The sequence below is a fragment of the Aquarana catesbeiana genome, linkage group LG03 (genome assembly GCF_042186555.1).
Source record: "Aquarana catesbeiana isolate 2022-GZ linkage group LG03, ASM4218655v1, whole genome shotgun sequence".
In the NCBI taxonomy this organism is placed as follows: domain Eukaryota; kingdom Metazoa; phylum Chordata; class Amphibia; order Anura; family Ranidae; genus Aquarana; species Aquarana catesbeiana.
The window spans coordinates 474,633,065-474,650,422 of NC_133326.1; the positions used below are offsets into that span (position 1 = coordinate 474,633,065).

The window sequence follows — 17,358 nt, forward strand, 5'->3', positions numbered from 1 at the left end:
ACAATAAAAGTGAATTATTCCTTTAAATTTCATACCTGGGGGGTGTCTATAGTATGCCTGTAAAGTGGCGCATTTTTCCCGTGTTTAGAATAGTCCCTGCACAAAATGACATTTCTAAAGGAAAAAAAGTAGGGCTGAATAAAATTTTCGTGTTCGATTAATTGATTTTTTTTTAATCGATTAATCGACTTATTTCGATTAATAGCACATACAGATCCAACTACTTTTAGCTGATCTCCTTGCATTGCAACTCTGCATTAGTCAGTGGTAAATGTGGTATACACTATATATACAATCAACCGACACTAGTTAGTTTCCACAATCCATGACTTAAATTCACAGTTAACACAAATACATTTTAAATTCAAACTGTAGCACTGACATAAGTAATTTTTTTTTCCCACAGTAGCGTGACAATCCCTCCACCTCCAGTCTAACTAATCACTCTCACCTTATGGCATGGACCCCTGTGCAAACAGGTGGTCATGCAAGCGGGTATCAAAAGGGTTAACATGGACCATAAACTTCTCTCACGTCTCCTCAGATCTCAGCAAGGACGCCAGGTTATAGGTAGAAAGAAAAGATCTAAGTGCTCACCGCTTAACTATAAGATTTCATTTTTGTGTTCAAACACAAACTACTCACATAAAGATGATAAAAACACAGCATGTAAAGCCGACAAGTTGTGTTAGTTGCATAGGGCAGCAGCGGGTGACTTAATGCATAGCTCCTCCCCTGTGCGAGTTACGTTCAATAAGAACTTCGACGTCACCGGACTCCTCCCCCCTTCCCTTCGTTAGCAGACGGAGGCACTTGGGGAAGGGGGGAGGAGTCCGGTGATGTCGATGTCCATGATGTCACCGGATCTCTAACGGAAATCCCTGAAGACCCGGAAGCCAGCGAAAAGGTGAGTACCGATCAGAAGAATTTTGATCGATCAAAAAAATGGTAAATATTAAGGGGAACCCCGAACCAAAATTAAAAAAAAAAAACTGCGTGGGGGTCCCCCCAAATTCCATACCAGGCCCTTCAAGTCTGGTATGTATATTAAGGGGAACCCTGCGCCAATTTTTTTTTAAAAAATGGCATAGGGGCCCCCCTCAAAATCCATACCGATTTTAAGGGGAACCCCGCGCCAAAATTTTTTAAAAAAATGGCGTGGGGGTCCCCCCAAAAATGCATACCAGACCCTTATCCAAGAACGCAACCTGGCAGGCTGCAGGAAAAGAGGGGGGACAAGAGAGCGCCCCCCCTTCTGAAGCGTACCAGGCCACATGCCCTCAACATGGGGAGGGTGCTTTGGGGTAGCCCCCCAAAGCATCTTGTCCCCATGTTGATGGGGACAAGGGCCTCATCCCCACAACCCTTGCCCGGTGGTTGTGGGGGTCTGCGGGCGGGGGCTTGTCGGAATCTGGAAGCCCCCTTAAAAAAAAACACAAGACACACTTTGGAACAAGTCCTTTATTAAAAAATAAAAAAACTAAAATGTCCCACGAAGTCCATTCATCTTCTTCTCTCGCTCCGCCGACGGACCAAAAAAAGAAATAAAAAAACAAAGCATGGGAGGCGCCCGCCGTATGACGCGTCTTCGCTTTGACAGTTCTTATATAACTGAAGGCAGGGCCACAATGGCGTAGGGGTCCCCCTCAAAATCCATATCGATTTTAAGGGGAACCCTGCGCCAAAATTTTGGTTCGGGGTTCCCATTAATATTCATAGTAGACCCAAAGGGCCTGGTAATGGACCTTTATCTTTATTGCCGGGACCGTTCATTGGCCAGGACAATTCATTATAGCCGCGAGTACTTTTGAATTACTTTTTTTCCTTTAGAAATGTCATTTTGTGCAGGGACTGTTCTAAACACGAGAAAAATGCGCCACTTTACAGGCATACTATAGACACCCCCCAGGTACAAAATTTAAAGGAATATTTCACTTTTATTGTTTCACTTTAAGCATTATTAAAATCATTGCTCCTGAAAAAACGGCCATTTTTAAAACTTTTTTTGCATTGATACATGTCTCCTGGGGCAGGACCCGGGTCCCCAAACACTTTTTATGACAATAATTGCATATAAGCCTTTAAAATTAACACTTTTGATTTTTCATGTTAATGTCCCATAGACTTTAACGGTGTTCCGTCGGCTTTCGAGTTTGCCCCGAACACTGCATATTGTTCGGTGTTCTGCAAGAACATCCGAACAACCAAAGTTCGGCCTGAACTTATGCTCGGGCCGAACCGTTCGTCCATCCCTATTAGAAACACATGTAAAAATAATACCATAACGTGCAAATTCTCATCATATATAACCAAAGTGTAACAAATAATCAACATCTGTACATATCTGTACAGATGGACAAATGTTCATATGGATAGTCCAGGCTCAGGATAGAAAGTCCCAAAAAATGAAAGATTCACTTCCAAGTGTAGAATAAAAAACACTCAGTGCAGTGTGAGTAGAAGGTGGCACCAGATCACACCACCCACAGATAAGGCAAGCTCCTTGCCAGAAGATTTGATCCCTCAAAGAGATCATAAAGCGCCAAAAATCCTAAATAGGTGCACTGATCATTGCCCCACCAGTTATATGATGGTGCTGTACTGCAACAATGTTTTTTTTAATTTCTTAATTTTCCCAAAAATTGTGACAAAAAATTACTGTTTCAAAACACTTGCCATGCCTCTTACTACTGTAAATACAATGGACTGTCTACGTTCCAAAAAGGGGTAATTTGGAAGGGGGGGGGGGGGGGTTGCAAGAAATTAGATAGACCACCAGTACATCAGGATTGATCAGGATTTTCAGATTTTTCAGACATATAGTCAGGTCCATAAATATTGGGACATCTACACAATTCTAATCTTTTTGGCTCTATATACCACCATAATGGATTTAAAATGAAACAAGTTGTGCTTTAACTGCAGACTTTCAGCTTTAATTTGAGGGTATTTACATCCAAATCAGGTGAACGTTGTAGGAATTACAACAGTTTGTATATGTGCCTCCCACTTTTTAAGGGACCAAAAGTAATGGGACAGATTAACAATCATCCATCAAACTTTCACTTTTTAATACTTGGTTGCAAATCCTTTGCAGTCAATTACAGCCTGAAGTCTGGAACGCATAGACATCACAATTCGCTGGGTTTCATCCTTGGTGATGCTCTGCCAGGCCTCTACTGCAACTGTCTTCAGTTCCTGCTTGTTCTTGGGGCATTTTCCCTTCAGTTTTGTCTTCAGCAAATAAAATGCATGCTCAATCGGATTCAGGTCAGGTGATTCACTTGGCGATTGCATAACATTCTGTCACGGAACGTCCCACACTCCGCTTGAGTGCTTCCGTCATATACCACTTCCTCCCAGTCTGTATACAGATATCAGATATTCCAACCTCTCTGAGCAGAAAACAAGGCGACACTTGCTTCACTGCTAACATGGACTGTTTATTATGAATCAAAGTTACAAGACTTTATATGCCGTTGGAACCTCCTCTAACAATACAACTGTAACTTAATTAACATGAGCTAATTATCTAATCCTTTATACAGCCTAGGTGACTGAGACATGACCTTTCGCCCAGACTTGTGGTCACCGAGCTTCATACAGTTAATTAACACAATAGCAGTCGTCCCGTCTCCTACATTGTATAGAGGACAATGTCATTAGCTCATTCAATTAACATAAACACAGGTTGATGACACCAGCATCTCCTCACAGGATGTGTCCCAACAGAATGAATCCATTGAAAATCCAGGGCCCATAATCAAAAGGCAACAGGTTTGCATACAGTCCTCTCCAACAGCCTCTGTCCCGGCTAGGTCTGTGACATTTCTCCCCTTTCGGCAGGAGACTAACACAGGAGGAGACCCCAGACGGGTTGACTCCGAAGTTAGTCCATAGTTCCAGTCCTCTACTGCCTGTACCCACACAGTACCCCAAACATATTCTTCCAAACAGAGTATTACTCACCCAACCAACCTCTGCCTCTCTCAGAGAACATATCTGCCGCTGGGGAGAGGCCTGGACTGGCTCTTCTCCCTGGAATCCTTTCTGCCGCTGGAGAGAAGACAGGGTGTCTGGGCTCACTCTGTCATGCTGTTGGGGATCGGGGCCCACTGCCCAGCATCCCTGGGGTATACAGGTGGAGACTGAAGTCCCATCCACCTTCACAGGAAATCCATCCTCTGTTAGTTGAGGGCAGAGTCCAGCAGTCCTCAGCCCTGTTGCCAGCCCTTCTGCTGGAAACCCCACACCATCTGTTCCGGCTAACTGTTGGAGAGGGAGGCCGACTGCCCCGCCTCCCTGGAACTCTGTAGTTGTTGCCGGTGCTGGGCAGAGGTTGGTAGCACTCTGCCCTGTTGCCAGCACTTCTGCTGGGGACTCCGCATCCTCTGCTCCGGCTAACTGTTGGGGCAGGAGGCTGGCTTCCTCCACTCCCAAACTGTGTAGCTGCCATTGGGGAGGTGAGCCGGCTGCTTCCTTTTCCATTCCCTCATCTGGCTGCTGGGACGACATGTCGATGGTACGGATCTTTGCTGGGGAGGAAAGCCCACTTCCTCCACCCTGGCCAACTGTTGGGGAGGGACAACACACACCTCCTCTCCCTTCTCCCCCTGTATCTGCTGCTGGGAAGTGATTGCCATCTTCTCAGCCTGAGCCTCCACAATTGCTGCAGGTGTGGGGCAGAGGTCTTGGACCCTCTGTCCGGTTGCCAGCACTTCTGCTGGGGGTTTGCCAGGTGGTTCCTCCTCTACAGAAACGTCTATTAAATCCCCAGTCTCTGGAATTGGTAAAAGTGTGGGACAGAGGTCTTGGATCCTCTGTTCAGTTACCAGATCTTCAGCTGGAGAAGTTTGTTTTAACTCCATAGATGCTGCTGGCAGAAAATCACATGTCCCTGTCAGTGTTGTGGGAGAAAGGCCGACTACCTCTTCTCTCAAGAAGGCCGAAGCCACTGTTGGTGCTGGGCAGAACACAGTGAACTTTGGCCCTGATAGCAGCTCTTCTGCTGGAGGCTCATCAGGTTGTTCTTCCTCAGCAAAAAAATCTATTAAATCCCCCGTCTCTGCAACTGGTATCTGGGGATGGAGGTTCACCATCTCCTGTCCATGGAATCCAGAAGATGCTATCAGTGCTGAGCAGAGCGCAATGAAGTTTGGCCCTAATCCCAACTCTTCTGCTGGGAGCTCACCCGATGGTTCTTCCTCAGCAGAAAAGTCTATCAAATCCCCTGTCTCTGCAACTGGTGTCTGGGGATGGAGGTTCACCATCTCCTGTCCATGGAACCCAGAAGATGTTATCAGTGCTGGGCAGAGGTTAGCAGAGCTCTGCCCTGTTGTCAGCACTTCAGCTTTGGGGGTGGCAATCTCCAGATTTTCCACTGCAGATTCTCTGGCATGCTGCTGGACAGGCACATTCCTCCATCCAAGATCATCCCATGCAGAAACAGGATCATCAAGGTCAGTCAGCACTTGCTGCATCCGCCATAAGACCTCCGCCTCCATAGCTGTGGGGGCAGGTTGGCAAAGCACACTATTGCTCTGCCACATTGCCGACTCTTCAGCCAGGATTTCAGGGTTGTCAGCTGGTATTTCCTGATAGTCCCAGGCAAAGGGAGCCCAGCCCTGGCACTGAGCAATGTCTGGCAGCCGTCTGTAGGCGATCTCTAGCTCCCATTCCTGAATGGCCAGAAACTCCAAATCTTCCTGTGCCCAGTGCACTTCCGAAATGTTCAGTAGCCCTTCTCTGAAATCCATGATTTCGTCCACCCGCCGCTCCAAATCACTCCCAAAGTTAGGGTCCCCTGTCAGCTTCACAAACAACAGTCCCAAGCCGCAGTAGCTTAAGCCTTCCGTTGGGCTGTCATCCGCTATCCAGGGACATGCTTGGGATACATGCCACCGGAGGGCTCTGTAGCTCTCATCCAGCTTTATCTCTGCCCAGACCAGCCTGTTTAATTCAGCTGTCTGCTTCTTGTGTGGTTTTTCTCCCAAAAACCGCACCCGCAGTCCGTACTGCGACCAGTACCTTTCCTCGATGGAGGGGAGAACTTTTCCCTGGTGTCGCTGCTCACGGGCTAGCACTTCCTTCCAGAGTTTGCAGCGAATAGAATCACACCATCCCAGCAGGACCTGCTCCGATACTGGTCCTCTGTGCTGTATCTGCATCTCTCGCAACCTCCTTCTGAATTCCTCATCCATGGCGGCTGGTATCTGTACCTCTCCTCTCCTGCTATCTGGACCTTGGATCCAGATGGAAGTTTGGATGTCCCAGTCTGTAGGAAGCTTTCCCGCTGCTTGCCACCAATGTCACGGAACGTCCCACACTCCGCTTGAGTGCTTCCGTCATATACCACTTCCTCCCAGTCTGTATACAGATATCAGATATTCCAACCTCTCTGAGCAGAAAACAAGGCGACACTTGCTTCACTGCTAACATGGACTGTTTATTATGAATCAAAGTTACAAGACTTTATATGCCGTTGGAACCTCCTCTAACAATACAACTGTAACTTAATTAACATGAGCTAATTATCTAATCCTTTATACAGCCTAGGTGACTGAGACATGACCTTTCGCCCAGACTTGTGGTCACCGAGCTTCATACAGTTAATTAACACAATAGCAGTCGTCCCGTCTCCTACATTGTATAGAGGACAATGTCATTAGGTCATTCAATTAACATAAACACAGGTTGATGACACCAGCATCTCCTCACAGGATGTATCCCAACAGAATGAATCCATTGAAAATCCAGGGCCCATAATCAAAAGGCAACAGGCTTGCATACAGTCCTCTCCAACAGCCTCTGTCCCGGCTAGGTCTGTGACACATTCCACTTCTTTCCCTTAAAAAACTCTTTGGTTGCTTTCGCAGTATGCTTCGGGTCATTGTCCATCTGCACTGTGAAGTGCCGTCCAATGAGTTCTGAAGCATTTTGCTGAATATGAGCAGATAATATTGCCCGAAACACTTCAGAATTCATCCTGCTGCTTTTGTCAGCAGTCACATCTGGCCTTCCTGTTTTTGAGGCTCACCAATGGTTTACATCTTGTGGTGAACCCTCTGTACTCACTCTGGTAAAATCTTCTCTTGATTGTTGACTTTGACACACATACACCTACCTCCTGGAGAGTGTTCTTGATCTGGCCAATTGTTGTCAAGGGTGTTTTCTTCACCAGGGAAAGAATTCTTTGGTCATCCACCACAGTTGTTTTCCGTGGTCTTCCGGGTCTTTTGGTGTTGCCGAGCTCACGGTGCGTTCTTTCTTTTTAAGGATGTTCCAAACAGTTGATTTGGCCACACCTAATGTTTTTGCTATCTCTCTGATGGGTTTGTTTTGTTTTTTCAGCCTAATGATGGCTTGCTTCACTGATAGTGACAGCTCTTTGGATCTCATATTGAGAGTTGACAGCAACAGATTCCAAATGCAAATAGCACACTTGAAATGAACTCTGGACCTTTTATCTGCTCCTTGTAAATGGGATAATGAGGGAATAACACACACCTGGCCATGGAATAGCTGAGCAGGCAATTGTCCCATTACTTTTGGTCCCTTAAAAAGTAGGAGGCACATATACAAACTGTTGTAATTCCTACACCCTTCACCTGATTTGGATGTAAATACCCTCAAATTAAAGCTGAAAGTCTGCAGTCAAAGCACATCTTGTTTGTTTCATTTCAAATCCATTGTGATGGTGTGTAGAGCCAAAAAGATTAGAATTGTGACAATGTCCCAATATTTATGGACCTGACTGTATGTACCATAGTTTGTGGACTCTAAAACTTTCCTACAGACTAAATAATATACACTGATTTGGGCTGTTTTCACCTAAGAAATGTAGCAGTATATATTTTGACCTAAATTTATGAAGAAGGATTATTTATTTGCAAAATTTTAGAACAAAAAACAATGAAAAACACCTTTTTTCATTTATTTAGAAAACAATAGAAAAACACAGTGGTGATTAAATACCACCAAAATAAATTGGTGATCACAATTGTCATTCAAAGTGTGACAACGCTGAAAGCTGAAAATTGGCCTGGGCGAAAGGGGGTGAAAGTGTCTAGTACTGAAGTAGCTGAAGAATGCAATGGACTCTAATATTATCTTTAAATTTATAAGTATAAAAATTATATAATGAAGTAAAAAACAGAGCACTATCCCCATATAATTTTTTTTTTTTTTAATACACTAATATACTCTATATTAATCAAAATAAAGGAAAAACACTAATGTGAGCCTTGTGAAATGTATTCTTAACCATGGGTTCAGATGACACAATCCTTATACAGTTTATTAATAAAAGCTGTATAAGATAAAAACCCCTAAAAGCAGGGGAAATTATATTGAAACTGGTGTCTGTGTAAACAGTGGTCTCGTGACAAGCCAGTAATAAGCTATGGTAATATATAACCAGCGCTGTCTCAATCATATGTGCAAAGTATACCTCTATAATAACACCACTAAATATTTAAATCTAATTTCACGTGCAAAATGTTCACATAGTATTCCAAAAAGAAAAAACAAAATTAAGAAAATTGTTTAGAATAAGAGTACAAACAGTGCTCTGTGCAAAAAAATCCCTCATATGAACCATGAGTTCTTTAGGGTATTGTTCATAACAATCTTCCAACATCTTCTTATCAATAAAGTGCCAAGTCGTGCTCCCCTCGTATGTCTCTTATATTGGAAAAGGATCAATCCTTTCTCAATGTTCCAGCAGGTGGATTAAAGCTCCTCATATGGATATAGGGAAATATAACCAGAAGATTTCCATAGCATAATTCCATTTTTTATTTGTTTAAAAAGGCATGAAAACTGATTGCGCACTTACAAGGTTCTCCTCTTGCATGTGGGCATTTAAAATCACCGATCTGGAACTCGACACTGTGATCTGTGGTCCTAAGAGCGGACATGACGTCACCGGAGGTATCCACCCACTTAATGCATTTCGCTCCGCCCAGAGAGTGTCATCAGAAGCTGGGGGATTCTGGTTTCTAGTTGGATATATACATTGAGCAAAATTATAAACGCAACACTTTTGTGTTTGCCCCTATTTATCATGAGTTGAACTCTACGACTTTTTCTATGTACACAAAAGGCCTATTTCACTCAAATATTGTTCACAAATCTGTCTAAATCTGTGTTAGTGAGCACTTCTCCGTTGCCGAGATAATCCTTCCACCTCACAGGTGTGGCACATCAAGATGCTGATTAGACATTATTGTACAGGTGTGCCTTAGGCTGGCCTCAATAAAAGGCCACTCCAAAATATGCAATTTTACTGTATTGGGGGGGGGGGGGTCCGAAAACCAGTCAGTACCTGCTGTGACCACCATTTGCCTCACGCAGTGCAGCACATCTCCTTCGCATATAGTTGATCAGGTTGTTGATTGTGGCCTGTTACTCCATTCCTCTTCAATGGCTGTGCAAAGTTGCTGGATATTGACAGGAACTGGAACATGCTGTCGTATACACCGATCCAGATCATCCCAAACATGCTCAATGGGTGAAATGTCCAGCGAGTATGCTGGCAATGCAAGAACTGGGATGTTTTCAGCTTCCAGGAATTATGTACAGATCCTTTTAACATAGGGCCGTGTATGTCACTTGCTCCTCCTACTACTTGCTCCTTCTAATACTCCCATCGCTCATTCCTCGTTTCCTCTTCTCCATCCACCTTTTCTACCTCCCCTTTTTGCTATTCAATAACCTTATAGTATTTGATTGCTTCCGCCCCACATATCGTGACTCAGTTCTAAACATTCGTCCGGTGTCACTGTCAAGGAATCAATCACATCCACTATTTATAATCTAGTTGGATATTAATATCAGAACGGTGTAATAAGCTAGTAATAACATAATAAGGCTGATTCACCGATAACAAGCCATTAGGAGCTGGTAATGATGTCCCCTAACTGACTGATAAAATGTTGCCACATTCAAACTGCTTTAACAAATACCTCCTTCCAAGGATGTTGCCTCATTGGCATCAGTAGTGTTGCTACAAATTAAGTTCAGTACCTGCAGGATACTTGTTAGGGTTCCCCTTGTCCAAACATTTATCACCCCTCACATTTTTGTAACTATTTTATTATATCTTTTAATGTGACAACACTGAAGAAATTACACTTTGCTACAATGTAAAGTAGTGAGTGTGCAGCTTGTATAACAATGTAAATTTGCTGTCCCCTCAAAATAACTCAACAGACAGGCATTAATGTCTAAACTGCTGGCAACAAAAGTGAGTACACCCCTAAGTAAAAATGTCCAAATTTGGCCCAATTAGCCATTTTCCCTCACCGGTGTCATGTGACTCGTTAGTGTTACAAGGTCTCAGGTGTGAATGGGGAGCAGGTGTGTTAAATTTGGTGTTATCGCTCTCACTCTCTCATACTGGTCACTGGAAGTTCAACATGGCACCTCAATGCAAAGAACTCTCTGAGGATCTGCAAACAAAATAATTGCTGCTCTACATAAAGATGGCCTAGGCTCTAAGAAGATTGCCAAGACCCTGAAACTGAGCTGCAGCACGGTGGCCAAGACCATACAGCGGTTTAACAGGACAGGTTCTTTTCAGAACAGGCCTTGCCATGGTCGACCAAAGAAGTTGAGTGCACGTGCTCAGCGTCATATACAGAGGTTGTCTTTGGGAAATAGACGTATGAGTTCTGCCAGCATTGCTGCAGAGGTTGAAGGGTGGGGGCTGTCAGTGCTCAGACCATATGCCGCACACTGCATCAAATTGGTCTGCATGGCTGTCACGTCAGAAGGAAGCCTCTTCTAAAGATGATGCACAAGAAAGCCTGCAAACAGTTTGCTGAAGGCAAGCAGCCTAACGACACGGGTTACTGGAAACATGTCCTGTGGTCTGATAAGACCAAGATAAACTTATTTGGTTCAGATGGTGTCAAGCGTGTGTGGCGGCAACCAGGCGAGGAGGAGTACAAAGACAAGTGTGTCTTGCCTACAGTCAAGCATGGTGGTGGGAGTGTCATGGTCTGGGGCTGCATGAGTGCTGCCGACACTGGGGAGCTACAGTTCATTGAGGGAACCATGAATGCCAACATGTACTATGACATACTGAAGCAGAGCATGATCCCCTCCCTTCAGAGACTGGGCCGCAGGGCAGTATTCCAACATGATAACAACCCCAAACAAACCTCCAAGACAACCGCTGCCTTGCTCAAGAAGCCGAGGGTAAAGGTGATGGACTGGCTAAGCATGTCTCCAGACCTAAACCCTATTAGGCATCTATGGGGCATCCTTGAACAGATAGTAGAGGAGCGCAGGGTCTCTAACATCCACCAGCTCCGTGATGTCATCATGGAGGAGTGGAAGAGGACTCCAGTGGCAACCTGTAATGCTCTGGTGAACTCCATGCCCAAGAGGGTTAAGGCAGTGCTGGAAAATAATGGTGGTCACACAAAATATTGACACTTTGGGCCCAATTTGGACATTTTCACTTAGGTGTGTACTCACTTTTGTTGCCAGTGATTTAGACATTAATGGCTGTGTGTTGAGTTATTTTGAGGGGACAGCAAATTTACACTGTTATACAAGCTGTACACTCACTACTTTACATTGTAGCAAAGGGTAATTTCTTTAATGTTGTCACATGAAAAGATATAAAAAAATATTTACAAAAATGTGAGGGGTGTACTCACTTTTGTGAGATACTATATGTGGTATTTGTGTTCTTCAACTTTGGATAGTATAAATCATGTGATTTGTATTAAAAGGCCACTAAATGTGTTGTGATATGGGGAATGTGAATTCACAGCCAACAGGAACTTCAGTTTAAGGGAGTGGTAGCCCACTTTTATTGAAAGTAACAAAAATGAAAGTTCATACATCCATGAGTTGTCCACACAGGGGTTCTTCTCCCAAAAATTACAACACAAACAAAAATGCCAAGCCACCTGGCTCTCAAGGTTTACTCAGCCTTGGTCGCAGTATAAAGCTGCGCAGGCCCACTCCTGGCCTCTAGGAAGGGGTTCTCCTGACACTTCAGGCTTTCACACTCCTCCAAGACTCACGGTCCCCTCTGGTCCCCAGGACTCCTTTCTCTTCCAGTTGTCTCAGCTATGGTCCCCCCGACTCTCTCAGCTTGCCCGACTCTCTCAGTCCACTGACCTGGAACCTGTCCCACATGGAGTGCCATCTCAAGGATATTGCCTGGGTTTTTTAAACAGTAGCACACCTCCCTCCTGGCTGCAGCAACTGCTCCAACACTAAGTTCCCTGAGCTATGCTCAGATCTGCCTTATAGTGAGTGTGTGCACCTGGACACACACAACCTGCAGAACTTCTGGAAAGCCCGGACACAAGACTAAAGACTCTATCCCTCCCAATGCTCTTTGAAGTCTTCAAGTTTCCAGCCCCAATCCAGACTTGCAAAGTCTAGAGAAAACTTAAAGCATAGCTTTCTCTGCTCACAAATTTTCTGCTGGAACTTCTCAAACAGCCTCTTTGAGAGTCCTGTGTCCATTTTACCCTCATTTTCACCGAGACCAGGGCTCTCACTCTCACAGTATGTACGTCATTCATGGATGTATTTACAGTATATGGGACTTTATCCTATTTTGGCCCTAGGTTTTTATGGGTTTTGTCCATTGTAAAATAAATACATTTTATATATATTTATATATATTGATAGAGTGTAATTCAGTATTTAAGACAGTTTTTTGTTTCTTTTAAATTACAATCGAGTTTATACCATGGACTTATCAGCATGTGTTGTGCAATACTAATACAAATAAAAAAGTAACATTTGAAAAGTATGAATCTTATTAGTTGCTATAGGTTAAGGCATGCAGGTTTTGATTCAGACTCTTTTATTAAAGATCTCTCACTATGACATTTTCAGGAATGAATGGAATTTTAACTATAATATTTATCTGCTTTTAACTAGTCTTTGTCCACACCGTGCGAGCCAGGATTCTGGCCCTACCCACCATCATACAGTTCACCTGGGGTCAACACAAGCACCTTGCATTCACTGTACCCGTAAGAAAAGGAGCCTACTCCACCGCATGGGTCGGTCAAAGGATAGCCGGGGGAAGCCACATCCTGGAGAGGTCACGGTCTTCTCTGTTGGAAGGTATCCTAAGGAGTTGAATTATAAAAAATAACATTAATTTAATTGGAGGGCCTAATTCTCTTTAAAAGTATGCTTTTTTTTTTTTTTTTTGCAAAAACTACATATTTGTACATTTTAAATAGTTTCTAGCGAGCTAATAGTTTGCATATTTAGTAATGATTACACTTAAATAACTGTACAAATTGCATTTTTACCTGCAAAGAAGATGTTTACTCGTCTCCTCTGCTCGCTATGCTGCTAATCTCTGTTGTAGTGAGGAGAAATCTCCCGTTGAAGATCCTTTAGAACAAGCAGGGTTCTATGAAACCCTAGGGTTCCTCCAGAGTTCTGTGGAGGTTCCTTGAGCAATAAGAAATGTATGCCTCTCAGATAAGTAACTGCTGACAACAATGATATTTTTAGCTAACTGTAGGGAAATGTATTGTGTAGATATAGTAATTATTAGCATGGATCCCTTAGACGGTAAAAGGCTGCTTTATAATTTTACATTTCCAGTAGTGTAGATTTTCTGGGTCATTGCTACTGGGTTTTGTGGTTCCTTCCACCCACCCCTAAGTAAGATAATGGAGGTAACAAACGGGCTGGTGGATCAAACCACTGAGCACAAGGGAAGAGTAAGTTTTTTACATTGCCTCCAATATCTTCCCTGCTACTGCCCCATGTACTTGGCTATCATTAGTGACAGCATTCATGGCATTTCTTTTAATAAGACCCTGCAGTTATTTTATTGTCAGCTCTAATATTGGCTATTAATAATATAAACGAATAAAAAAAATATTGCTTGAAGCACTAAATTTAAAATAAAAAATGAGATAGACACCGAGGTGATTTGTGCCCCCCTCCAAAGTTATGTCCATAACAGGTGGGAGGAGTTGGGAATTCAGAGGCAGAGACTTAATTTTCAAAGGCATAAAAAGTCAGCGGATAATTTAAGCCATAACAAAGCCATACATTTTAGATGTTACAGATTATGTTTGGAGATGCCGTATCCTTGTTTTCTTTTTTTTTTTTTTCTTCTAGATTCAGGGTTACCCATGTTGGAAAGAAATCAAGTATTCAGTTGTCACAGGATGATCCCAATATTGGTAGTGACCCTGTATCATCTGACAATGCTGAGGAGCAACAAGCTGCAAAGTCAATAAATGGTGTCACTACACACAGGTCCTTGGTGGGCCTGTCTCAAAATGGACCAGAATTAGTGGGGTTAACAAAGCTAGAAAGTGAAAACTATGCAGAGTCCAGATTGGAAGACAAGAATGGGCTCAAAAGTTCAGAGGAGAAAACTGAAAGAACCCTAGCAAAAATCAATGGGATCAAAGATAGACGAAGCAGTGCACCGGAGCAGACAGTAGCACAGCGAGAAAGAGCAGATATACTTCAGCTTCGAAAAAAGGAACAAAGCAACAAAATATCAGAATCAACAGAAGAACAGGTATAGCTGGTGGTAAAAAAATACACCATTTTATATGTATACCTTGTCGATAAGTAAGATTACTGTTATAAATGTAGCCTTCAAAAGATGGTACCGAGATTAGCTTAACAAAAGTTTTAAATAGTGTGGAAAAGATTAGAATCCTTGTATGGTTGTTACTGCTAACTGGGAATATCTGATATTTTCCCTCACTTTCTGTCCCCCGTAATAGTGACAGGAAGAGAGTGGTAATCTGCAACAAGGACACAGACAACCATTAAAATCTGAAAGTGATTCTAGCTTTCCCTTACTCCTTAAAAAAAAGTTTATGTTGATGTTGGAGAAATACCCTCTGATTAACCCCTTCCCGTCCACGCTATACCTGAATGATGGCTAAAGCATGGAGCTACTTTGCCGGGAGGGCATCAATAGATACCCTCCCGCGCTCGAGCGGCCTGCGTGCCCCCTGCAGGGCACGCGCGGCGCGCTCTGTGATCAGCGAGTCTTTGGGACTCGACTGATCACAGCTCGGAGTAAAGGGTCGATCCCGACCCCGTACCACATGATTAGCTGTACGCCAATGACAGTTGATCATGTAATGTAAACAGAGCCGGTAATTGGCTATTTTTTCTACTCGTACTGATAGCGTGAGGAGAAAAAAAAAAAGCTGATCTTCGGCGGCTGTCAGAGGGACATCAGTCCCGATCAAGGAGAGCAGCCACGGAGTCATCTGTGCCCACCAGTGCCACCTGCCAGTGCCACCTACCAGTGCACAACAGTGCCACCTACCAGTGCCCACCAGCGCCACCTACCAGTGCCCACAGTACCACCCATCAGTGCACACATTGCCACCTATCAGTGCCCACAGTGCCACCTATCAATGTCACCAATCAGTGCCTCATCACCAGTGCTGTCTATCAGTGCCCATCAGTGTCACCTACCAGTGCTCATCAGTGCCACCTATCAGTGCCATCTATCAGTGCTACCTATCAGTGACACCTATTAGTGCCCTTCAGTGCCATCCATCAGTGCCGCCTCATCAATGCATTCTTATCAGTGCCCATCAGTGCCTCATTATCTGTGCCTATCAGTGCCACCTTATCTGTGCCCATCAGTGCCGCCTGTCAGTGCAGCCTCATCAGCGCATATCAATGAAGGAGAAAAATTACCTGTTTGCTAAAAGTTATGACGAACTATGAAACGTTTTTGTTTTTTTTCAAAATTTTTTGACTTTTTTTGTTTGTTTAGCAAAAAATATAAACCTCAGTAGTGATTAAATACCGCCAAAAGAAAGCTCTATTTGTGTGAAAAAAATGAAAAAATGTCATTTGGGTACAGTGTTGCATGACTGCGCAATAATCATTCAAAGCGCAACAGCGCTGAAAGCTGAAAATTGGCCTGGGCAGGAGGGAGGTTTAACCTCCCTGGCGGTATGATTATTTCAGATTTTTGCATATCAAAGCGGTACAATTAGTTTGCATAGAAATTTAGCGTTTTATATTGTAGGTCTGTAATTCGTAGCAATAACACACTTAGATCTGTCCACCAAGAGTCTAGTAGATATCCCCGGTATGATGAAGTTTGAAACACAAAATCATAAATTATAGTATAATAAATACATATAAATCATTAAAAAAAATATTAATATAATAATAATAAAATTAATTTCCCCACGATTCACTATCGCTCAATTCTGCAAGTGTTCTAATTTACTATCGCTGTTTTCTAGCTGGTCTAAAGCCACTTTTGATGTAAAGGGACACTTTTTGGTTGCTATGGACAATCTCAAGTTTCCAGGCAGAAAGAACAGTATATATAATATAAAACAAGCACTGGGGACAAAAGGGAATTGAAATGATTTCATACAGTACTGGAATCTGTAAGATTCCAGTACTGTATGTGTTATGATTTTTACATTTTTTTGAATTTGCCGCCAGGCTCTGCACCCCTGCGTCGCAACGATCACAGGGAACGGAGCCTGGCGCAGAGAGGCTTCGGGCAGAGGACGGAGCCCGCAGACAGCGTGGGGGGACATCGCAGGATCCTGGGGACAAGGTAAGTAACCTGCACCAGGATCCTGAGATGCAATCCCGAGTGTGGCTCGGGGTTACCGCTAATGGTGCTGAAATTTAACCCCGAGCCACACTCGGGAATACCGTCAGGGAGGCTACGTGCCCAGTAAGCAAGTGGTTAAGAGCTGTCAGTAAGACAGGAAGTGCAGGTACATCTCTCTACAGGAGTCCTGAATGGCAGTAAAAACCTAATAAGGAATCTACCCATTTCTCTGTCCAAAGCTAATACATTTTTTTTGCCTGGACATGCCCTTGGAAAAGCAATTCACACTTTGGTGTTCTGGTTTGTCCAATGTATGCACATAAATGCATGTTATATAAGTTACATTAAGGCAGACAATTCAAATTAGTGGGCTGCCAACACACCAGAATGGAGAAACAATTGGACATGCAGCTTTTTTTTTTTTTTTTAAACACGTCACACCACAAGGCACAGTAGCACATTATAATGTGTTGTGGTACACAGCAACTCATGTTTGTCAGAGCGTTGGGGGGCCATTGAAAATGAATGGCATACTGGAACAGATAGGTGTAAATGGGCAATAAAACAGACATGGAGGCTTCTATTTCTGACCTCCTATTTTGAAAATGTTAGTTGCCCTGACTGACATCCTGACCCTCTTGCTTCTATATATATATATTTTTTTTTTTTTTAATAAGGATTTCTTTATTCTTACACATGGCATAAGTAACAATAACAACCAAACAACAGTAATGGTATGGCCATTAGAACAAAATAGCAGTCAGTCATAATGCACTAAAATAGCTCAA

General features: G+C 43.4%; 1 protein-coding gene across 2 annotated transcripts in view; it reads left to right on the forward strand.

Annotated features, from left to right (window-relative positions):
- RELL2 (RELT like 2) overlaps positions 1–17,358 on the forward strand; it is a 141,311-nt gene that overhangs the window by 82,131 nt on the left and 41,822 nt on the right. For both annotated transcript variants that reach the window (XM_073621018.1, XM_073621019.1), the window contains exons 5-6: positions 12,916–13,104; positions 14,125–14,536. In XM_073621018.1, coding sequence (XP_073477119.1) covers positions 12,916–13,104; positions 14,125–14,536 — 601 coding nt within the window. The remainder of the gene's footprint in view (positions 1–12,915; positions 13,105–14,124; positions 14,537–17,358) is intronic.